This window comes from Colletotrichum fructicola (assembly GCF_000319635.2).
Source record: "Colletotrichum fructicola Nara gc5 chromosome Unknown KSG_Nara_v1_contig03, whole genome shotgun sequence".
Lineage (NCBI taxonomy): Eukaryota > Fungi > Ascomycota > Sordariomycetes > Glomerellales > Glomerellaceae > Colletotrichum > Colletotrichum fructicola.
This window is the reverse complement of record NW_027094053.1, coordinates 1,204,192-1,227,276: the sequence shown is the minus strand read 5'-3', so window position 1 is coordinate 1,227,276 and position 23,085 is coordinate 1,204,192. Positions and strand designations below refer to the sequence as shown.

Sequence of the window (23,085 nt, the reverse complement as noted above, 5' to 3'; positions counted from 1 at the left end):
CTTTCCACATGTGGGGCCTCCTATCAACGACCGTGAGACGCTTTGGATTGGTTCGAAAGCACTGGTTGCTTGAAATGGACGTGAAGGGTCTAGCACCGCAGGGCTTCAACAGCCTAGCAGCTACCTTTAGCTTGTTGCGCGACTCAAATGTCTACTTGTACCTGCCCCCTTACGGCCGGTCGGTACCAGAAGATGAACTTGGGACGACATTCTCTCGTCTAAACTTTCGCATGGGCTGGTTTCAGACTATGCCGAACAAAGAACCACGCAGGGTTTTCACTGTTGGTGCAGTAGATGATGAGAACTTCCCGTTCTTGAGTGGGAAACATGAGGGTAAACTTCGAGACAAGAGGCCATGATTCCTGGCTCTCGGGGTCAATACGAAAGTCGAGGTGGTCATTTCATCGGTCGAACTCAGGGGTATCGAGCAAAAGAACTGAGCTTGGCTATGGAGGCATTCGAACGTGCAACGATAGTGACCAAAAGTTTGACGACAGCAAAAGCCTGGGAGAAACCTACTTCATCCAAATGAACCTTTCAATCAACCTCCAGGGCTGTCGGACCGCAGAGCAAATACAAGGAAAGTTCATAACAAGACATGACACTTGGGCTTTGGTGCAATTCGTCATTATGGATACGATAATAGACTTCAGACATATCATTGTGTCTACAGCACGACTGTCTTGTAAATAGCATTGCCGCTCATGGGGATCACGTCCTTGGTAGCTCTCTAGTCGTTGTTCCCGGTTGCGACACCCCAGAAGTAAGCTGCCCACGATCCAAGGATCAACAGAACCAACCCACCGAAGCAGACCTTAGAAATCAACTTGTTACGAGCCCCGTTCTCCTCGTGGAATGCCCTCTTTCTCTCATTCCAAAGGTCTCCGTTGGCGATACGTTGCTTCCTCGTCCATTGCAGGTTACCCAGATCAACGGACCACCATGAAAGTCCAATCAACGCGATGGCAACCAAGACTGATGCAGCAGCCAGGATAACGTAAACAATGACGACGTGTTCGTAGCTGTCATTGTCGGCATCCTGAATGGCGCCAGTGATGATACGGACGATGATGTTCATGCTGAACTCCGATTAGTCGGTGCTTCATTGAGAGTAAATAGAGGCAAACTTACGCATTGTTCATGGCAATCTTGACGGCGTAAGCTGAGCCAAAGACGGACTGGTGCCACATGGACGTGCGAATACTGTCAATGATAGGGGTGGGACCGAAGGTAGACGAGATTGCGTAGATGCCGAACGCAGCGGCGGTTCCGGCCTTCTCGGAAGCCCAGTTGACAAGAGCCATAGCCAGGAAAACACCAGTTCCGCAAATAGCGACTGTAGGACATTAGTATCATAACGTAACCAAGGCAGGTAGGATCTACTCACGCAAAGTGATACGGTTGCCCAGCAAGTCGATGAAGGCACCAATGCATGGGACGAGAAAGAAGCCAGCGTACTGCAAAGTAGCAGAGTACCAGCCAGCAGTGATGGCGTCGGTCTTGAACCGTTTCTCAGCCAACTCAGTCGCATTCTGGGTAAAGACGATGGCGGCACTCGTCTGGAACAGAGAAAAGGCCATAATCGCCCAGAAAACCCAGGGAAGCTCGAGGACCTTCTTAGGTTGGAACTTCTTCGACTTCTCCGTCAACTTTTCGCCGGTAGCCGGGTCCTTCATGTTGCCGAACTTCTTGTGGGCAACGCTGTTGAATTTGTAGAAGCCGACCGTCATCACGTTGGTGAAGATGTTCATGAAGACGGCAACCCAGAAGACCCAAGCGAAGTTGCCGGTGTTCTTGGCAATCACGTTGGCCGAAGACTTGCCGACGAAACCGCCAATTTTCTTGATTCCAAGTTCCAGTCCGAGGGTCGATGCAAAGCCGTTGTTGGGCGAGAACCAGGAGCTGAAGACCTTGTACTGGGCGACTTGGGTAGCGATGTCTCCGAGGGCAAGGATAACACGTCCGCCGATCATGAGCTTGAAGGAGCGGATCTGAGCCGCGGCAGCGACAAGGATAGAGCCGATGGAGTAGATAATGTTACCTGAAGTTATCAGTAACGAGTCTCAATGCACTCTGGAGTTGCCAAATTGTACTCACCATACAGCATGGCGCCGGCTCCACCGATTCTGTCGGTGACGATACCACTCGTAAGGATGAGGAGGGTGACCATGAAGTCCTCACTGGCCTCAAGAAGGGAGAACTGCTTGTTGTTGATGTCAAGCTCCTTCTTGAGGGTAGACTTCAACGCGCCGGTAATGCCGGAACTCCATGATGAACCGAAGCTGATGCACGAAATCATGATGACCGCGATGAGCTTCCAGTACATCGGGGGTTGCGGCTTGTTGCTCTCAAGCGACGTGGAAGGGGAGAGCTCCGGGAGGTCGTTGACAGCTTCGGTGGGCTGCTTCTCCCGGCGGGACTCAACGTCTGAGCGTGACTCCATGCTGTCAGGTGTTCCGATTGCTCGGTAGCTGGCAGGAATATGAATTGAGGAAGGAGATGCACGAGGAGAACTCGAAATCAGCCTGAAAGCTGACGTTGAAGAAGTTCATATATCCGCGCGCATCGTCAGTTGGAAACGACTATTCCGTAAAAGTGGGAGCCGGGATCGGTCGGGAGGATTTGCTCACTGTGAGAAAACGAAAAAGGAGCCCAAAAGGGGTCTAGAAAACGGGGGTTTTCGCGCAGGATTTTTCTTTCCCCAGTCAAGGTTTTGCGCTCGCTAGCGCGCCAAGTCCAACGATGGGCTCGGAGATGCATCTGATAAGATTAAAAAGGCAACGGACCCCTTTACGAGTCAGGGATATGCCGGACTAAAACCAATCCCTTCACACAAATGCTCTGGCCACAATCCACAGCGGGGGCCATCCGAAGTGGAGTTCCACGCGTGCTCAAAGTCTGGCACGCGGCTTCGCGATGCCGCTCCTTGTTTACTCGGTGACAACTTCGGCCGGGAAGCGGCCATTGTGGTGTCAAAAGAGCTTAATAGGAGGACCCTTTTCGGAGTACGAGTCCAGCTGGGCGGTTCTACGCAGTGAGCCGAGTGGGATCACGCTAGTTTTGACGCTACGAGCTTTCTCCCATGTGAGAAAAATCGTTTCCTTGTTTAGGTGCCCGCTGGGGGACCATCCGATTGCGGCAAGGGGAGTTTCGTGGCAACTTGATCATCTTCTTTCGGAAAGGTGTTGATCTTATCATGTCATCTGTGGCCAAATCCTAGCGAATGTGGATATCTCTTGATCGCATCCTATCCGGGCCAAGACCGATCCATCCGTCGTGGGTGGAAAAGGCTGCTGTTCTGTATTAGACCATGTTATGAAGCCTATTTTGGAATGTTTTCCAATGCTTGATCAGTTCTTCAGCTGAGCCAAGGTCGTTGCCTGGCATAATCGAAGCTGTTCTACCTTTGTCCGCATCCAACTGAATCTGGAATCCGGCTCCGTAACTCTTCGGTGCGCTTCCGAGACTTGGTGACCTTGTCGCCGGTAAGGGTACGCTTGCATCTCGAAGAGGTCTGTCAGGGCCCTTTTTGGGGTAATAGAATAGGTGCCATGGGTACTCTGACGACATTCTTCCCTCTTCATCATCAGCTCCTTGCTGCTCAGCCTACTCAACTCAGCCACGTTTTCTTGTCGCAGACACCCCGGCCCTGGAGTACACTCTCAGAATTGGGTCCAAGTTCACACGCCAGCTGGTGTGATGTGGGTTTCGTGCCAAGCCATGTCCCACACCTTGACGACGTCAATCTTCAGCCCTATCATGGACAATACTCCCTTCTGTCGCTTTGAATGTAACGTTAGAAGCGATCCAAAAGACGCGTCGTATATCAAGCCCCGCGGATACAGTTCTTTGATTAGCTGCTCCGGTTGAAGAGTTGGACCACGACTCCACGAACATGCCCAAAATCACGTATCGACGAACAACTGATTTTTGGCCCCCAATTAAACTGGAGTGTGTGGAATTCTTACAAACTTGAATCGCCTGAAGCTCGGCTCACGGCAACTGAGTGGCTTGCCAGGACGCTCGTCGATGTTGATCCGCGATTGGATATCTGGAGACCTCCTCGTAGAGGGGGTCTTCGTAGAGGTCACCAACGGGCTTATCGTAATCGACAGGCAAACGGCTGTTCCTATATAAACCCAATGTGTCATGTTTGTCAGAGAAATTCCCCGATGCCCGTGAAAAACGCAGAATATTTACGCTGAGATGCTTTTGTCTGATCTATGTACAGGGGCCTGGCACCCCCTCCAAAAGAATGTGCCCGTCGGTAAGGAGGCCGATCACGATGCGGTCGAGCAACCGCCGCGGGCCCACTACGATGCCTTCCATAGCGTGGTAAAATGGGTGTGATCATTCCTTAAGGACAATGTCAACAAGGCTGTGGATTATGGAATAACCATCCAGTCTCGAGGCTTTCATATCTTGTGCTCGACGCTCCCCTAAGCCTGGCCTAATAAAAGCCAATTCAGGTTGAAATCGCCATCATCGTCTTCCTCTTCCACCTCCTGCTTAGCTCTCTTGATTGAACCCCAGTTTTCCGGCCGGTATCCAGATCCTTTCCTCTGTGCGGTGTATTCGTCCGCCGTTGTATGTATAACACCCTCATCCTCTTCCGCCGCCTTCACCCATCCCCAGAAGTTTGTTTCAGACATGCCTGTCTTGTCTTCATTCTCAGTGCCTCTCATGGTTTGATACTCACCGTAGTCCTCCTCGTCCTCCGAGACCTCTCCGACCTCCTCGATCACAAATCGTCCGCCTGTCGCTGGTCCATATCCGTAGGGGAAGTACTTTGAGGCCTTCGCCAACACCGCCTGCTTTGCTCTTTGTCTCTCACCTGCATACGCAGAGTCCAAACCCTCGTTAATGTTGATCCTTTTATTGGTCGCATAGACCCTGGGCTTCCACTGGTACGAGTCCATCGGCAAATTCTGAAAGTGCGCGGCGTTGTCAGCGCCCCAGTCCAGGTGTAGCACATAGACAGGAATGATCTGGGCTGGGTCAAAGACGATGTATTCAAGCTCGCGGTTCGCCACGTGTGAATCAGCACCCTCATATGGCTCCGACTGCGCGCGCCAGTTGTCTCCGCTGAACATCTGTCGCGCGCGACCCATGATGGTGGCGCACACAATCAGCTTGAGGCCGAAGTACTCGGTGGGCGATGTCGGCCGCGCCCAGGAGTCCGTGTAGCTCAAGGCAAAATCGGCGCTGGGCGAACTGTAGATGCCGCGACCGTAGGTGGACCCGCAACGGACCTCGTGCAGGTTTCCATCATTTCCTCCTTTGTTGCCATTTGGCACGCGCGAGACCGGCTTGAGGAAGCCGTGACGGACGATCGAGGGAACGAAGTGGCGCTGAGTGCCGTGAAACGTCATGAATGGACGAGTGAAATGCTCAAGCTTGTCCTCGAGACGGGTGTGCTTCGCGCAGCACTTCGGAAGGCTTTTGCGGTGGCGGATGAGCTTTTCGCGCAACCGAGCTCTGGAAGCATCGAAGCGAGCAGCTATATCGCGCCGGATGACACACTCGGCGTGAAGAACTCGGTAACACGAGGGTATCGACTTGCAGATCTCCCTAGCCGACCTGCCCAGGTACTCCAAGGCGATCTCGTTGGTAGTAATCGCCTGGACAGCCTTCTGTTGAAATTGGTCCGAAGGAATGCGTTGCGTTTTGTTGGCGTTTTTGTTGGCTCGGTTTCGTACCGCCTTTACCAGAGCATCCGTCTCTTGGGCCATCTTCAAGACCACCTTGGTCGCCTCAAAGATTCCGTACGTGCTATTTCCCCTATTAAGCCATTTCTCGACGCAATTCGTCTCGGCCGCCTCCTCGATCACGCAGCGAAGGGTAGCACGAAGGCCATCTATGTCCTTGCGCGAGAGGGTGAGGTTGATGAGGTCAAAGAGAGGTGCCGTGACAGGATAGTAAGTACCAGCTGTGACCTGAAGTACGAGCTCTTCGTACGTAAAGCAGAGTACGTCGTCCATGGGTGAGGATAATCGGTGGTCGTTGCTGAGGAAGCCAGCGTCAATGAGAGCGTCTGTTTCTTCATCACGAAGGAGAGCCAGCTGAACGATATCTTCTTCAGAGAATTCGAGATCAGCCATTCTGGTTTCATTGACGTGGCCTGGATTCGCACGATGCGGACAGTCGGTCGGTGTGGGAGGGGATGAAGGCGTTTATGAACTCCCACAGCTAGCGTGGCGCTAATTGTTCAAGAAGATAGTTGACAAAGAGAATCGAAGCGGTGAGCTTGATTAATAGCAATGCCAATGCAGGTTCTCTGACCAAAACTTCCACACACGTCGCTGTCGATTCTTGATTCAAGTGGAACCCGGACGATCTTTCTGCGGTAAGCGGCAACGGTACTGATTGGTGTAGCTCTTGGGGACTGGCTCGTTCAGGAATCCTAGAATGCAGCTCAAAGAAGATGTGTCAAGTCCCTGGACGTTGTTCTACGAAGTTTGTAATGCTCTGAATTTCGGGATGATAGACTTATATGCCTGTTTGAGTAGTCGCGGTTGTCAACAAGTGATTGATGTGATTCATCTGAGGCGTCCTGGGGCTGGCTGTATTTCACTGTCTGCCACAGTTGTGCGCAGTAGTGCTGCTCTGAAGTGTATTTAGTCTATGACTCTTCGGCAACAAAAGGCCTGTGCTCATGTTAAATGTTTGAAATCGAGGTTATTCGTAAAGGTGTTTCAAGCTAGTAACGTGCTAGAAAGGTCTAGCGCACATAGAATGACTGCCTATCTTCGGTGAGCCCAAAATGGTCTAGGTCAATCCTCCGATTACTAAATCCAGGTTAAGACAACCATATTGAACATCGGACTGTGTATATTTGTCGCGTTAACATACGCTGATCACTGAAGGATTTTGCTCGAACTGAAATGAACCATTCCCATATCAATACGTACAGATGCTTTTGATGTGACAGAGCTTCCAACACAAGGTCGTATCACAGGTGGGTCATACGAGTTCTGGGCCCATAATCTTCGGCGGTAAGTGGAGATTGGATTGAGCTATGCCATCGGCTTCAGCCCACATCGAGGTTGAGAAACCGCTTCTCAGGGGTTGAATGTCAAGGTCATTGATTCAGTAAGGATAATTGAAAGTATCTGCGGATCAACATGTCAACAGATTCACCGAATACCGCCCCTCCAACACCAAATCTGCAGTCACTTTCTCCCCCGAACGATCGCCTACGATGACTTCAAGCGATGATGCTGTGTGGGACTGACTTGCATTATCTGCTCCCCAGCCAGAGTCTTCATCCAAAGGTCGAAGCCAAGTCTTGTACGGGACTGTTTCGTAGTATTCAGTTCCCTCAAATCAAACTTGAGAAGACATTTCAATGCGCACTTCATGTAGGTAAGGGCGGCAGCCTGAAATCCGGAGGAGCTTGCTGCTTGGAAGCCCGGAACACCATCAGTGCCTGGAATTATGATGCCATGTCACTTTTCGCAAGTAGACGCAGAAAGCGGACCCTGCGCATCCGGTGCGGAAGACGATCCATATTCGTCTCCTAAAGCCTAGCTGCAGATCCACAGCCTGCAGACTCAGCAGCTACCAACACCAGTCGATGCGCCCGGGGAACCCTCAGAGTATCATCCAGGCAAGCGGTCCAGTAGGCTGACTTCTTGGCATTGAATGCGAAATTTGAACAACTCACTGATGGTATACTAGGGTAGGTAGGGTTCCCGTCTTCGTATAAAAGCCCAGGCTCCCTCAAGAGTCCTATTTTCTGTTGGCCGTCGCGATTCTTCCACGTGGTCTGACTTCACCGGGATCCCCTCTCAATTCGCACATCTCGTCTGGAGCCGAGTGTGGGAGTCACAATGCTGTTCAATGTTTGGGATTATATCATCGTCGGCGGTGGCCTCACCGGCTCAGTCATCTCAAGCCGGATGCTGGAATACAACAGCTCTTTGAGTATCCTGCTCATCGAAGCCGGCGAAGATACTCGAGCTCGAACGGACATCTTATACACCAATGCCACTAATCTCATGGGTGGGGAGCTTGACTGGCAGTACCCGACTGAACCAGTCGCAACACTTAACAACCGCACTCTTGTTTTCAATCAAGGCAAGGGCCTCGGCGGTGGCGCTGCTATCAATTCTTGTAAGGGCACATCTTGACCTTCCGGAGTGTCAATTGACGATCTTAGGTGGGTACACACGGGGACCTCGAGTAGACTATGACGAGTGGGCTGAACTCGTCGGCGACGACCGTTGGAGCTATGAAAACCAGTTGCCTTACATGAAAAAGGCCGAAGACTGGTTCAACAGCAACAACGCCGCCCAACACGGTAACGGTGGGCCTCTTCACGTGGCTTCCGTCTCTTCGACCGATCGTGCGTACCCTTTGCGTGATGTTGTTGCCAGCGGCTGGGACGAACTTGGGGTTCCTGAGCTCCCAGACCTCGACAGCAATGCGGGCGACAACATCGGGCGCGCTGAGCTGACCGAGACCCGTCGCGATGGCATTCGTCAACTGACCCCTGTGGTGTATCCTCTCAACGGTATCGAGGTTCTCACCGAGACGCTTGTTGAGAAGATTCTGCTTTCCAGTGATGTTGACAATGTAGAGCTGCAAGCTACTGGCGTCCAGCTTGCCAATGGCACCCAGATTTTCGCCAACAACGTTATCTCAGCCGCTGGTGCCTATCGCTCTCCGCAACTCCTTATGTTGTCTGGCATTGGTGAAGCGGCAGCATTGGAGAAGCACAACATCAGCGTGAAATTGGATCTCCCTGAGGTCGGGAGAAACCTGATTGACCACATGTCGTTTTACCAATATTGGAAGCTCAGAAGCCCAGAGAATGGTTACGCACTCGGATCCAGTAACCCAATTTTTAGCCAGCCCGAGTTCAGCACGGGGTACCCTATTGATTGGGTGACATCAACGGGGGTGGATAAGACTGGTCTTGCTTCTGCCATCGAGAAGGATGAAGGGGCTGCTCCAGACGCTGCATCTCACTCTTTACTCAGCGCCAACCGCACCTTCCTCGAGAACTTCGTCATTTACCAGGCCTATAGTGCCTCCAATCCCTCTGTTCCGATGGACGGTTCTCATATCTACACCAACATTGTCTCCTTTCTGCCTACATCTCGCGGAACCGTCAGTCTTGCATCCGCTGATCCTGCAGATGGCCCCGTCATCAATCTCAACTATCTCGACACGGAGGTCGATCGTCATGTCTACCGAGAGGGGATCCGTCAGATGACGAAGCTGATGCTAAATACTGCCTTCGGAAAAGAGTACATTGTTGGAGAGACTGCTCCTGACAACACCGAGCCAGTCTCGCTGGATAACACTGACGAGTACCTTGACTCTCGTCTGGCCGAAAGCGGCGTCACTACATGGCACCCCCACGGAAGCTGTGCGATGGGCAGTGTTGTCGACTCCAATTTCAAGGTCAAGGGCGTGAAAGGCTTAAGGGTTGTCGATGCGTCTGTCTTACCCGTCCCCATTGCGGCTCATTTGATGGCACCTTTGTACGCCATGGCGGAACAGGCGGCTTCTATTATTACTGGCAATTAACGAGAAACACAGGAAGAAGTCGACATCATCCAAAACAGATGTAATAGTGTTCAACAGATGTCGAAGCAGAATTCCAAACTTTAGAATTAATAAACCAATCATTAGCGTCAAAACACTAGAAAATAGCGCGACGTCTTCTGCGCTTCTCCTGCGTAGCCTCAAACTCCTCCTTAATTTGGTCCAAAAGGCCGTCAACAGTCAGCACATCAACGGCAACACCAGCAATACCCTTAGCAACCATGATAGCCTTGTCAAACGCCGCTCTGCTACCAGCAGCAACCTCAAAAGCCGCAGTGTGGGGACCGCCATCAGGCACACTTCCGTTCTCGTTGGTGATGCCGAAGAACGGGCTGATACTAGGGAAGTCATGGCTCAGGTTTCCCTGGTCAGTACTTCCACTGGGCTCACGCAGCTTGTCGACTTCGGCATCAGGAACCTCGCCGCCAAGCTCAGTGAAGTACTTGGAATACGAGCTCGCCAAGAGGTCGTTGCTGACCATGTTGTCGTAGCCGTACGGCCGCATGGTCAGATTCAGCTCGGCGCCAGTCGCCAGAGCGCCGGCCTCGAAACACTTCATCACGCGATCGGTCCACTCCTCTAGAGCCACGTTGTCTGCGGAACGGATCTGGAAGGAGGCTTCCGCAAGGGCGGGGATGACGTTGATGCGAGAGCCAGCAGAGCTGATGATGCCGTGGATCTTGTCGGTGGACCGCGTCTGCTGGCGGAGGAGGGCAATGGCGTTGTTTGCGACAATGAGGGCGTCTTGGGCGTTGATACCCTCCCAAGGGGAGGCAGCAGCGTGAGCCTCCTTGCCGTAGTACTCAACTTCGAAACGGTCCGTGGAGGTGGTGATCATGTAAGGGGAATCGCCGCCGTTGGTTGGATGAGTAATGAGGGAAATGTCGATATTGTGATCAGTGAAGGCACCGGCTTCGTGAAGCTTGACCTTGCCGCCGAGACCTGAGAATTTTCAGCTTCGTATCCAGATTTCGACTTTCCAAAATGCATCTTACTCTCTTCGGCGGGCGTTCCGAACAGAATGACCTTTCCAGGGAGGCCATCAGCACGCATGATCTCAGCAGTGGCAAGCGCACCACCGACGGATGCAGTCGCGATCAGGTTATGGCCGCACGCATGGCCGAGACCAGGAAGAGCATCTAAGCCGAGGGTCAGCATAATCCTGATGATCATTGTTCCAATTGAGTGCCCACTTACCATATTCGGCATTGAAAGACATGATAGGACCATCTCCGCTTCCCTCGAAGACAGCTACGAAGGCAGTGCTGATGTTGTAGATGGACCTGGTCACGTTCCATCCCTCATGAGCCTCCATGAAATCGGTCAGGAGTTTATGCGCTTCCACCTCCTCATATCCAAGCTCCGGATTGTCGTGGATCTCCTGGTTGATCGGCCACAACTCATCGACAATGGAGTCGACATAGTCGGAGATGGACTGAAAGTACGGGCTGATGTCGGGGCTCGAGCTGTTGGACTGGCGGGGCAGGACAGAAGATGCTGCTGCCGAGCTCGCGCCAAGAGCCAAGATGAGCTTGCTTGAAAGACCTCTGATACCCATGCTGTCTGACTTGAAGATGACGTCCTATGTGTTCTCGAAGACAGAGCTTGACGGAAGGACTTCAAAACCAAGTCAGACACAGTAAACCGTCGCCTCTTTATACAGCATTTCCTAGCCAGACTCGATGTCTAATCAATAAATGTCATGCTTATCTCTTTCTCCAAAATACCATCTGAGCAGACGTGTAATACCGCCGATGAGCGGATGACGAGCATCATGGCCCTCATTCTAAAATCTTGGCCCTCGTGGCCTCGAACCGCTCGTCGGCTCTTCATCAATGGTTTCGATTCGTTGTTCCTACCAGTGGTGGGTAGTGCGGGGAAGTGCCAAATTCCTCTGCCAGTCAAATGGCGGCAGAAGTTTTGTGTCGCGGCCTTGTTTACTTGAATGGATGACTGCCAAGAAGAACCCAGCCAGCAGTTTTGATGTTATCCCCACTTCCAACCGGGGCCGAAGGACTTGGCGGTAGAGATAGGTATTTATTCCCTCGCACCACTACCGCTGACATCTGTCCCGACATTCTTGGCTCCGGGAACTTGGTAGACACCGACCGGAATACTCCATGCAAAAGAACAAAAGCAGCCGATGTGGGTAGTTTGCCGTGGACAAACCTCCCCACTATGCTCCTGTCCCCCTCCGCACCGCCATGGGGAAATGCTGGGGACGGGGTCGACCCTGGCGAGTAAGCTTAAAAAAATAGCCGATCGTCTGTTCTTTTGCCGACGGGTTATCTGAAGTCTAAACACAATTACTAAAATCAAGTTGGTCTTTGATTACACCATTGGCGGCTCTCTCCAGCCACGCAATTCGATCAAGAACAGTGAGATTTCAACGGTTTGACATCATTGATTTACTCAAACGAGTGTAGCATTTAATGCACATAACGGAAACTGACAACCCCCTCACCGCCGTGCCCAGCCTTTGAGCCCGAGATATGATTGTGGCTCACATTGCCCGCCCTTTCTTCCTCCTCGAACTTGGCATTCTGCTTCTTTAAATAATACTTGATAAACAACGCCGTGCCTGCACAGACCAAGCACGCACCAGACATGACTCCGCCACCAGCGTAGTATCGAGGCTTCTGGTTATCAGGAAACATGTAGCTGGTGTAGAAGTGTGCAACACCGGCGGCCATGAAGTTTACGATGGCAAGGGCAGCAGCGCGCTTGGCTCGCGGACGAGGGAGAGACGCGGATAGCCAGCTAACACAAAGGTTGTAAGGTGCATATGAGCCAGCAGTCATGAGGAACATGGAGAAGTAGCGTCCACCCAGTGAGTCAACGAACATTGCCTGCTTTCAGTTAGCTCAACTGTCTCCACAGAAGACGAACAGAAAATTTGACAATGGAAACCTACCAAGATGTTGCCGAGGAGGGCAAATACCATCGGGATCGCGATGTGGTATCCACGCTCATCCTTGTGCGCAGCGTGGAAAGAAACGCAGAGAGACACAATGAAGGCGAAGAAGTAAGGCGGCGACGTGAGAAGAAGCGTTGTTGTGCGACCATAGCCAAGGGTACCAACGATGGAAGGAAAGAAGTTGTTGAATGACTGGGCTGTGATGAGAGCCATTTGTTGGATGATGAAAAGGTACAGCTTGGGGTCGATAAGTGCTTGCTTGAGGCCCCAGAAGATTGACTCTGGGTCCTCATCAATGATACCTGCGTTCTCCTTGCGAATTCTCCACTCCTGTTGCTTCACAGTCAGTCAAGCCAAATAGGCGATGAGATAGCACGTTAACTTACGGCGTACAACTGCTGGTCGCGAGAGATGAAGAGATGTTTGCTCTGTAGGGGGTAATCTGTGAGGAGAGGGAGAAGCAACAGCGCAATGACCACAGTCATGGCGCCCTCAATGATGAACAGCCATTCCTGGATCGCATTAGTATGGACGCGCCTTCTGAAAACTGTGAAAGACTCACCCATGCGGGCTTTCCTGCTTTGCCTTCCATTCTCGAGATAATCCCAGCCGCAATGAGTCCAGAGAAAGCAGTCGCGACCATGTTGCCACCATACAGAATCGCAATCCTCGGCGGCAGCTCTTTACGGGTGTACCAGCACGACATCAGGACGAACACAGCCGGAAGGAAGGGCGCCTCTACCAGTCCCAGAATGAAGCGAACGGCAGCGAGCTCCGAGAAATTCTTCACGAATCCTTGGCTCATAGACAGAATGCCCCAAAGCGACGTGATGAGACAGATGTAAATTGATGGCCGGACCTTTCCAATGATGAGGTTTGAGGGAACTTGGGTAATACAGTCTGAAAGAAGTCAATCATGGATACCAACAGGTACTTAGTAGAAGTGCCATACATCCAACGTAGAACATGAGAAGGCAAGTATTGTACTCGTTGTTGGTCATGTTCAGCGTATCTGTGATTCCTGCGATCTTGGCACTGGCGATGTTATTTCTGTCCCTGATCAAAAAGTCAGTGCCAAGAACGTCGCTTCTAGGCCATATCACTCACAGAATGTTCAACAGGAACAGAATGAAGACGGTGGGCATGAGGGTCAAATCCAGCCGCCTCGTCAAGCTCCTATCCAGTAGCCTCAGCTCGTCGCCACCAAGGTGTTCCAACTCTTGCGGGAGCGGCAGCTCGTCGGGCTGAAGAGCGCGACGCTTCTCAGCGTGCTCGGCCTCGTACTTCTGCTCTTGAATCGCGTCTGCCATTTTGGTGATCGGATTCGGGGTTGTATCCAGCAAAGTCTGGTTCACCTGCTCCGTCGGAAAGACGAAACATGTTCACAACCCCAGCGTATTTAACAGAAGGCCCAAACAGCTTGGGGAGATTCATAAACATGACAAGGATTGGGCGAGTTCCGGCGAGAACGCCGGTGGATTACATCGAACCGTGGGGGCTTCCCCATGTTGGGGCCCCGGATTCTTGGCTTGCGGGGAAAGAACGGGTCGCGGGTACTGAATCCCCTCGAAGTAGCCTCCCGGGGGAGTCACCCGAGCATCGGTGAGAATGCCGATGGCTACATATTGGCAAGTTGATGACCAGATTTGGAGAAGTGATCGAATGATCTGCTTTTCCGTCCACATGGGACATTTCCTCGGAAAAGAGCCGATGAAACGGTCGGCACTTAGCTCAACTTGTGGTGCGCCTCTTGGACCTTCATCGAACGGCAGATGGCGGCAGATGTGCGGGGCCGTAGTAACTTTGCCATGTTACAAATTAGAGAAGAGTCGATGCCCGACTGTTGATGCGAATTGAAGCAACACGGAGCCTCTAGAGCGTCTTTCATCGGCAGCTTTGCTGATATTGGAATCATTAGGGTCTATTCGAATTTAACGCTAAAGTCTTCTATTTAGATGCAGACTCAAATGCCTTCCTGTTAACCGGAGTCAAGGGCTCGCCAACAAAATCTCCGTTTGCCCCCACAACCTCAACAATATTCTTCATAGCATTCAGCTCGAAGTTCATCCTTGTCGTCAAGGCTGCACCACCATTATGGCATGTCAATGTCACATTATCCATGTCCGCAAGCACCTTTGAAACCTGCGGTTCGTGGTAGTGTACGTCCAGCGCGGCAGCCGACAACTTTCCACTCTGCAAGGCCTCAATGAGCGCATCTTCCTGTACTAGCTGCCCACGTGCCGTGTTGACAAGTCTCGCACCATCCTTCATCGCTGCGAATGTCTCGCGGTTGAACAGATCTTGGGTATGCGCGTTCAGCGGGGTATGCAACGTAACACAATCCGATACGGCCAACAGCTCATGTAAGTTGGAGTGGAAGGTCGCTTTCAGTTCCTTTTCAACTTCGGGCGGCGAGCGGACGACGTCAAAGTAGTGGATATTCATTCCCAGCGCGGTACGAGCCTTGTTGGCGAGCTTCTTGCTGATGTTACCCAAGCCCACGATACCAAGGACATGGTCTCGGGGGTTCCACGAGATGCTCCCAACCAATTTATGCATGGCTGTGAACTGTTCTGGGTCACATGTTCTCGCTGCCCGCTGCGCTCGCCAGAAGTTGCGGAATACCGAGAGAATCATGAAGAGCGCTGTGTCTGAGACGGCTTCGTCGCTGGCACCGGCACCGTTGGCGTACCAGATACCCCGGCGACCAAGCGCGTCGACGTCCGCCCAGTTGAACCCTGCACCGGCGGAAGCGAATATGCGTACCGACGGTGGCAGAAGGGGGATCAGTTCGTCGTCCCATTGGCCCATCTCACCGCCCGTTTGGAAGTGTGGACGGAAGATCGCTGAGAAATCTCCATACTTCTTTGACTTCAAGGCTTCGATGAAGGATGCCCGGTCGGGTTCTTCGTTCGCCACGACATCGAATCGCTCTGTGAAGGCGTTCTTGTAGTAGTCGTGATTGTACTTGATGTCCTCGCCAAGCCGCAGGACGATGGGTTTCTTCCCCGCCATGTTGGAGTATTTGGAGATGTTGAATACAGGGATTGGAATTGACGACAATTGGGATAAGCGCCGGGCCATAAACTTGGGTAACTCGTCCTCTGAAGGTGTGGCTGGTCAAGGAAGTATCCAAACGAGAAGTCGGTAACTTTAAGTGCTCATTTTTATCCGCTTGTATTGCGTGCTATGTGGATCATGTTCACGCATGTTGAGGTGATGATGTTGGTAAGTCGGCAGTTCCCCGCTCCTGGACTGCTCCGTGTTGTCTCCATGCGGGAAGATGCGTCGGTGAGAAAGCCGACGTCTTCTACCCCCAACTTTCGGAAGTTGTCCGACCAGAAGATGCATTATGAGATACGATGCCGCCACAAATTGGTCACCAGATCGTAAACCAAACTGTTCCGGCTACAGCCTGCTCTCTCTATGACGGCCGGTCGTGAGCGTTTCCGCATCGGCGCCGACGTGACCCAGTTGCTGGCCCCAGCTCCGTAGCCTGCTACATCATGGGCGACTGAATCAATATTTTTGACGTGTGTACGTCCTGCTTGCAGAGTACTCATAGATAGGGACGACGAATGACAAGAACCGCAATATATCTATCAGCCTTGGTTATGATATTGCGAATCGAAACCCGAAGGGTCTTCAATCCAATTATGTCATAGCTCATCTACCAATTACTCGATTACACATCCCTTTGCACGGGTATCCAAGCCTCATTACCAATTTTTGACATTTAAGCATCAACTTCGTTCTGTGATTCGAGTTGTAACATTAAACGTGCTCAACATCAAACTTCTCGTTCGGAACCTTCATTGTCTCTAGCACCGTGCTGGCACTGCGGGGTTCCAAGCTCTTCTTGACAGGGTTTGGTGCGGAGAACACCTCCTCCAATTCCTCAAGAGTACGATGCTTGGTCTCAGGGAAGAAGAAAAAGATGAAGATGGCTTCGAGAATGTCCCTAAGTTGTCATGTCAGTTGTCTTTCTCTATAATCCATCCTCCAGGTGATGCTTACCAGAAGACGAAGACGAGATAAAAGTAATATCCAATCTTCTCAAAAGCAGGCCCAGAGCTATAAGCCAGGACAAGGGAGATGGCGGACGACGCAAAGTTACCGACGGCAGTTCCCTTGGCACGAGTGGTAGTCGTCAAGGTCTCAGCGATATACATACTCTGCTGAGCCGTCCATCCGAGCGAGAAGACAACACCGAAAAGGTACACAAAGGCAATGGTAGTGTTCGCAGCATTGGTGTTATCCGGGTTGTCAACAGCCATTTTAGATGTTCCGGTCATAACAGCGAAAGTCATGCTGCAAAAGAGGATACTGTAAATGAGCAAAGGGCGACGACCAACCCTGTCAGTCAGTCGAGCTCCAACAACACTACCAAGGAGACCAAGAACACTGTTGACTGCGTTGAGGGCGAGGACCTTCTGCTCCTGGACAATGCCAGCGGTGTTCATCATAGTGACGAGGTAGTAGCTGGAAAGAGAGTTTCCGGAAGCCTGCAGCTGTTAGCGATTAAGAAGGAAGACCGAGTCGAGCCGTAAGTACCTGTCCCATGATGGCCATGCCAATGACACAGATTAATCTCCTGCGCGCAGAATGGGTATTCCAGAGTTCGTGGTAATCCCACCACTTCTTGTCGCTAGCCTCGCTGGAAATCTGCGCCATCATCTCTTTCATCTGCAATTGTACAATCGGATGTTCGGGGTCCTTCTCGCCATGAAGCCTGGTTAGAATCTTGGCCGCTTCTTCATGTCGATCGTTGGCAACAAGCCACCTGGGCTATTTCCAACTGTCAGCAAAGTCATAGGAAGGGAAGACAGCAACTTACGCTCTCGGGGAGGAAGAAGACGAAAATGAGCACGATGCCGCTAGTGACCATCTGAATCCAAACGGGGATTCTCCATCCATCATCTCCAGGGATGAAGGAAGAACCGTAGACAACCCATCCTGCAATGATTGATCCAACAGGCCTGTTGTTTGTGAGAATCTTGAGACTTCAACTGATGCACGTCTGTGTCTGTACTTACCACATGCAATTGTACAAGCCAGTGAGCGTTCCTCTCCACTTGGGATGGGCCAGCTCGCTCACGTAGGTCGGCGCAGAAACGCAGCAGAAGGAGACACCGAAACCAAGAATGAAACGTCCACCCAAGAAGTGAGGAATGTCGTGGCTCGTCGCCCTAATACTCTTGTTAGTAATGCGGATTTCCAAATGTTCAAATTCCGAAGGGTTGTCTTACTGGACCGCGGTGCCGACGATGATCAACGCCGCACCCGTGAACATGCCCCAGCGGCGGCCGAAAAGATCATTGACGGGTCCGGTGAAAAAGATGGCAGCTACAGAGCCGACGTTGTACCTAAGACCCCTCATCAGAAACCAAGTCCTTATATTCATATCGCAAAGCGTCGCTCACATCATGAAGACAATACCAGTGGATGAGCCCGAGGTTGTCATGTTGAAAGTTCGTTGGTACGAGGTCATGCCATTGAGACCACCTGGGAGACAATTAGCGACCTCCACCCCCTGCTACGTCCACATGTGAGGCCTGACATACCCATAAGCGATCCATCGTAACCATTGAGGGCACCGCAGCAGTATGCGACGAAAAGAACGCCATAGAGGGTGAACATTGACTTGGTCCAAGGCGAGTATTTGCTGTCGTCGACTTCGTGCGCGATCTCGTGTGCGACGACCGCGGCGACCTCTGCGGGAGGCGCATCTTCTCTCACGTCGCTACTGGGGTGGTCATATTTCTCGTCGTTTGTTGGCGCAGCCATGGTGGCAGGCAGGAGACGGAACTCGTCAGTTTCTCGTTACTTCAAAGGGTAGATGATAAACTCAGAAGGGCGGACAGTCAAAAAGCCAACTACCTCTCCAAGCCCTCGCAGGCGCACACCTCTTTTATAAGCTCCAACTGCTTCATCCCAATGGCTCGCTTCTCCCACGCTCCCTTGGCTTGCAACCATGCCACCCAAGAAAAAGCCATGCAACGCCAACGCGTGAGGTGCCAAACCCACCGCGTATCCACATCCGTGGGTTCATCGAACAGCTGAGCTATCCCCGCAATACCCCAGACCGCGCGATCCCCCGGCCGATCACATGAGGAGGTTGACGGCGTGTGGTGCTAGGGTGGGATGCGAAATCCGGGTTGTGTCCGGCATTGCACATCGGAGCGCAGCGAAGAGCCGCGGTAGGAAATTGAACCGGATCGCCGAGGCGCGTCGTGATTGGAGGGGTTAAAGGTGTCGAGCAGACGAACGACGGGTTGGTCCATGGCGTCGCTTGGCGATCCTTTGCCGATGGGGTGAGCGGTGCTGTCGGCTCCGGGTTCCCCGAAAGTACGCTGCTAACTATGCCGCGGCGTGGGTCAGTCGCAACGACTAGAACATGTCTTCACTGTTTGGTGAAACTAGGAACCATATTTTCTGATGGCTCATCTCTATTCCAGACTTCTGGCTGACCTCGGCAACGTTCCACGTTCTCGGGATGCGCCACGTTGGTTGGCCTCTGTTGAGCCACCTGCGCGGGAACCTTCATCAGGTGGCGTGCGCGAGATCATGGGATAGGTAACGAGATTCAAATACACGAGATCTTCTCAGGTCGCTTGGGTTTCTGCGTGTTTTGCCGACATCTGCCGGATTCTGCGGCATCGGCCGGGGTAACCGGGCCGGACTTGGATCCTGCTTCGCCGGCTCATGCCAGGCACAAATCATAATCTGTAGTACTGAGGGAGATGCCACAGACGATTCAAATACGTCCAGATTGGCTCTCCGTAGTACATTGAGTAGGTGCAAGAGCCTGGCTTGAGGTGCAATATGTACAGCTGGAGAGGCCAACTCAACCTAGATCAGCCTCTCGACCCTGGTGTCAGGCAATCAAAGTCTCTTGCTTGGCATCTGGTTTTCCATCTGTCTCTCTACATTAGTATATCGTACTAGGTAGAAGCTCTTACCACTTAGCTCAGGGTTATTGTACCTGAAATACGAACACTTATTCTCGTTCGACATGAACATGACATCATGAACTTATTGGCCTGTCTCCCAGTCTTTGCAGGGAGCCCAACCGACCCATCTCGGCTCCGGCCGGCCTTCCTCGGGCCACATCCCCGCGTTGTCGTTCCCACTGTCAACCGCCTGCAGACTGCAGTCATTTAAAAAGCGGGCGCTGTGGGTCGTTTCCACCTTCTGACCCGAGGAATCTTTCGTTACGGAAGTCTCGACTCGGTGTTGGCGATGAGCACCGATGTTGCTCCATCTGAGCAGGCGACGACGAAATTCTGTGTTTAGGGGATGGTTTTGTTTGTCTACTCTCCCGGTCATGATCATTTGTAATTCACGATGTTATTTGCTATTCAAACGGAATCCTAACACTACCACAGTGTGCAAGGAAAGCAGCATTCAGTAGCCTCAACAAGTACCCAATCCCAGTGATCTGACGTCCGGGCAAATTCATCACATAGCCGTCCTGAGTGCCAACTTTGTTCGATGTGGTGTTTTCTTGGAACACCGGCTGAATCTATGCATGCCAAAATTGGCTTTAACCCGACGAACGAAAAGAATTGATTGGGCTCAGAATACTGTCCTCTATCTAGTCCCTCCCGCACTTGGGTAGGGAGGACGTGATCCTTAGCATTAGTCGGTTTACAAAGTTTCAACATCAATTCACTACCTTATCTATTCTCATATGAGATGCCAATCATGTCGACAACATGTGCTTTAACCGAGTACCCTTCGCTAGGTCCGCATTGATGTGGCTGGACGCCATAGTCGAAAGAGACAAAGGCGCACGGCCACATGATTTAAGCCCCGCGGTCATTTGATCTAAACCCCGCGATGAATCACACATCAACTACACGCGAAATTCCATCAATCGCAATCTATTGCGGCTTGCACAACATTGCCCCTGTTTGCGCAATCTTATAGTCCAATGGGATCAGACGGTTTGGAACAGGAACCGACCGAGGGACAACAGCCGCCGCCGCAGGCTTCGACTACCTCTGCACCAGAGAGGGAAGAACAGCACCTGCTTTCAAGAGGCTCTGGAAGTGACGGCGGCGTTCCTGCGGTCCATCCGACTGCGTGCTTCAATTGCCGATCAGCAAGACAACGATGCGATCGTCGCCTGCGTTGGTAAGTCGAATATTCATCTGTTCGCAGCCAAGATGGAATCAACCGCTGACATCATGAGGCAGTTCGCGATGTGTTTCTCAGGATCGAGCCTGTCGATATCCATCTGGCTCTCAAAGAGGTCGCAAGCACGGAAGTGTAAAGTACGAAGACTCCTTGCGAGAGTTAACATTTCATTGGCTGATTTCGGGCCAGTAAGCCGGACACCGTGGAAAAGATACTCGCACGCATCAATGAGAGCCCCTTGCGTGCTCAGGTCATCGCTGCCCTCTTTCGCGAACACAGCGGACAGACATTTCCAACGACACCACCGATACCTTCAAGACCTCATCCTGCCCCTACCATCGCCGAAGATGCAGTCTCTAGTTGCATCCACGTTGCGACTCAACATCATGAGTCATTCCCCCACGACAATCACCGACAAAGCCTTGGCCGAGTTTTCACACCAAGCGATCAAAGCTCCGTGGTGTCGCCTTATCATATTATGGCCGCAGCTGCAGCAGATATGACTTCTTCGCAATATGGGGGAGCTTCACCCATTCTTGACCCAGATTTGACCGCACATTTCAGTCATGCTGAAACTCCAGACCCCATTTACAAACGCCTCGAAACATACTTCAGTAACAATTACTCGTCTGGTATCTCCTGTGACATGACATTGCTGACAAGATGGTGGCCAGCACCTCGGATTACTTACCCTAAGGACTGGCAGATCTTAGCATCCCAGCCGATAGACAGCACTCTCAAACTAGAAGCCGATGCCTGCGACCCAATTACTGCCCGTTTGATTGACAAGGAGGATGTGGACCTGTACTGGAGTCTGTAAGTATGGCCCTTCTGGTGCTGCATCAGGGTTAGGACTGATCACGATATTGGGTTCAAGCTTCTTCCAAATACGCAACTCTTTCGTCGGCCTTCTAGACCCTTTACTCCACACCTCCGAATACGTCTACTCAATTTCTTTTACGCTGTTCTCAGTTGTTTGCGCGATGGGATGCGGCATCTCAGGTCGAGCAAGAGACCGGATTCTATACCCGACATTGCTATCGATCGCGGAGGCCAACGTAAGATGGTCCATAGCCATGCCCGTCAGATCAGTGGAGTTAATTCAAGCCATCATCAACTTGAAATACTGGGCACCTCTTTGCGAAAGACATGCGGATGATCCTTACTGGCTTCAAGTCAGTTATGTAGGTAAATGGGTGCAGCATCTGGCAACTGGGCACTGTCACTGACTACTATCCGTGAATTCACTAGATCGCACCATTGGCAAGAGAGATAGGCATCAACTCCCCTGATGCCGTTGCAAAGCTGGTGAACGCAGCCCAGCCAAACGCGACCAGTGAGTGGAAGGAACGTCTCATGCGAAACTTTGAGAGAACTTGGATCTATGTTTTTCTTGCTGAAAAATCGTTTGGGATCACCACTGGCCGTTATCTCAGTGTTTCGTGCAGCGAGTTGCCCCAATCCGTACCTGATTGGTGGCGGAAACCGATGACAAGTCCCACCGATCGTATGATCTGCGGTATCATAGAGATCAGAGGAAAGCTTGTGAGTAAATTGCTACTGGACTCTACCTAGATGGAGCATCAGTGTCCGCTGACCAGTAGCACAGTTGACAGCTTTAGGAAAACATTCGCTCGTAGATAGAAGCCTTTCAGCCCTGTTGGGCTGGCACTCGGAAGCGTTCGGGATCCTTGAGACTACTCGGGATCTCCGATGTACCCCAGACGGCTCACCTTCGTCACAGTATCTTCCGATTCTTGACTTCTACATGGGTCATTCACTGTTGGTGCTCAGCGCAACTGCGTTGAAGGATATGAGATCCCTTGACAAAACCGAAGCATCGACAGAGATATCAATCGTCACTGAACGAACATTCAAGGTTGCTTCGCGGGCGCTCAATGTCATTCTCTATGATGAGACTCTGCATGAGTTGATTCTCGGAATCCAGAACAACATGTATATCATGATTGCTCACGCCATTACCGAGATAATTCAGGTGGGTCTTTCTTTCAGCCCATATGCTTCCCCTAGGACTGACGTTGAATGAACTGCTTTCTTAGGCCATCAAGCGCGGATGCATCGCATCCTCCGACGCAATTGAGGCTGCGACCAAAGTTCAGGCGACTTTGAGACGACTGGAGAAGCTAGGCCAACAACTACCTTCTTCGTCCCCGATCCATCTATACAAAGGCCTCGCCCGTGTTTTCGCAAGAGAACTGAGCAGGTTTATGAAGTCCAAAGAAAATGATTTCGCCCAAAACGAGGAAGAAAACACGGAGGAGCCTCCAGATTGGCTTAAAGCATTCGATGGAGGATCGTTGGACTCTGTCGCATGGTTAGACATGGGCTTTCTGAGCTCTGGGCAACCTCTTTCTGATGCTGCTCAACTCACGGGCGCCGAAAGTCTCAACGGACTATTATTTCCCTAGACCTCTGTATCCCCCTGCACATTCTGAAAAGGGGTACCACAT

At 51.8% G+C, this 23,085-nt stretch overlaps 8 protein-coding genes across 8 annotated transcripts; 2 read left to right on the top strand and 6 right to left on the bottom strand.

The window, feature by feature from the left end:
- Positions 1 to 730: 730 nt before the first annotated feature.
- On the bottom strand, positions 731 to 2,443 carry Mfsd1-1 (Major facilitator superfamily domain-containing protein 1; the record flags this gene model as incomplete). The annotated part of the gene is made up of 4 exons (XM_032032479.1): positions 731 to 1,079; positions 1,132 to 1,336; positions 1,388 to 2,041; positions 2,098 to 2,443. 4 exons carry the CDS (start codon positions 2,441 to 2,443, stop codon positions 731 to 733), a joined length of 1,554 nt encoding a protein of 517 aa, XP_031892995.1.
- A 1,996-nt stretch (positions 2,444 to 4,439) lies between these two features.
- On the bottom strand, positions 4,440 to 6,101 carry CGGC5_v005136 (uncharacterized protein; the record flags this gene model as incomplete). Its single annotated transcript, XM_032032468.1, has 1 exon — positions 4,440 to 6,101. The coding sequence occupies one exon, from the start codon at positions 6,099 to 6,101 to the stop codon at positions 4,440 to 4,442; it is 1,662 nt and encodes a 553-aa protein (XP_031893000.1).
- A 1,731-nt stretch (positions 6,102 to 7,832) lies between these two features.
- Positions 7,833 to 9,537, top strand: betA-6 (Oxygen-dependent choline dehydrogenase; the record flags this gene model as incomplete). Its single annotated transcript, XM_032032457.1, has 2 exons — positions 7,833 to 8,115; positions 8,162 to 9,537. 2 exons carry the CDS (start codon positions 7,833 to 7,835, stop codon positions 9,535 to 9,537), a joined length of 1,659 nt encoding a protein of 552 aa, XP_031893001.1.
- Positions 9,538 to 9,652: 115 nt separating this feature from the next.
- On the bottom strand, positions 9,653 to 11,113 carry Pm20d2-2 (Peptidase M20 domain-containing protein 2; the record flags this gene model as incomplete). Its single annotated transcript, XM_032032446.1, has 3 exons — positions 9,653 to 10,497; positions 10,551 to 10,694; positions 10,753 to 11,113. The coding sequence occupies 3 exons, from the start codon at positions 11,111 to 11,113 to the stop codon at positions 9,653 to 9,655; spliced, it is 1,350 nt and encodes a 449-aa protein (XP_031892998.1).
- An 871-nt stretch (positions 11,114 to 11,984) lies between these two features.
- Positions 11,985 to 13,782, bottom strand: CGGC5_v005133 (putative transporter; the record flags this gene model as incomplete). Its single annotated transcript, XM_032032435.1, has 6 exons — positions 11,985 to 12,404; positions 12,470 to 12,802; positions 12,859 to 12,984; positions 13,035 to 13,372; positions 13,425 to 13,528; positions 13,580 to 13,782. The coding sequence occupies 6 exons, from the start codon at positions 13,780 to 13,782 to the stop codon at positions 11,985 to 11,987; spliced, it is 1,524 nt and encodes a 507-aa protein (XP_031892999.1).
- Positions 13,783 to 14,419: 637 nt separating this feature from the next.
- GOR1-2 (Glyoxylate reductase 1) lies at positions 14,420 to 15,487 on the bottom strand (the record flags this gene model as incomplete). Its single annotated transcript, XM_032032423.1, has 1 exon — positions 14,420 to 15,487. The coding sequence occupies one exon, from the start codon at positions 15,485 to 15,487 to the stop codon at positions 14,420 to 14,422; it is 1,068 nt and encodes a 355-aa protein (XP_031893351.1).
- Positions 15,488 to 16,246: 759 nt separating this feature from the next.
- CGGC5_v005131 (Lactose permease) lies at positions 16,247 to 18,259 on the bottom strand (the record flags this gene model as incomplete). The annotated part of the gene is made up of 8 exons (XM_032032412.1): positions 16,247 to 16,433; positions 16,490 to 16,977; positions 17,027 to 17,260; positions 17,310 to 17,451; positions 17,509 to 17,661; positions 17,722 to 17,838; positions 17,896 to 17,977; positions 18,037 to 18,259. 8 exons carry the CDS (start codon positions 18,257 to 18,259, stop codon positions 16,247 to 16,249), a joined length of 1,626 nt encoding a protein of 541 aa, XP_031893301.1.
- Positions 18,260 to 20,408: 2,149 nt separating this feature from the next.
- Positions 20,409 to 23,043, top strand: priB-2 (Protein priB; the record flags this gene model as incomplete). The annotated part of the gene is made up of 8 exons (XM_032032401.1): positions 20,409 to 20,611; positions 20,674 to 20,751; positions 20,804 to 21,228; positions 21,289 to 21,430; positions 21,492 to 21,798; positions 21,866 to 22,159; positions 22,224 to 22,610; positions 22,675 to 23,043. The coding sequence occupies 8 exons, from the start codon at positions 20,409 to 20,411 to the stop codon at positions 23,041 to 23,043; spliced, it is 2,205 nt and encodes a 734-aa protein (XP_031893348.1).
- Positions 23,044 to 23,085: the final 42 nt, after the last annotated feature.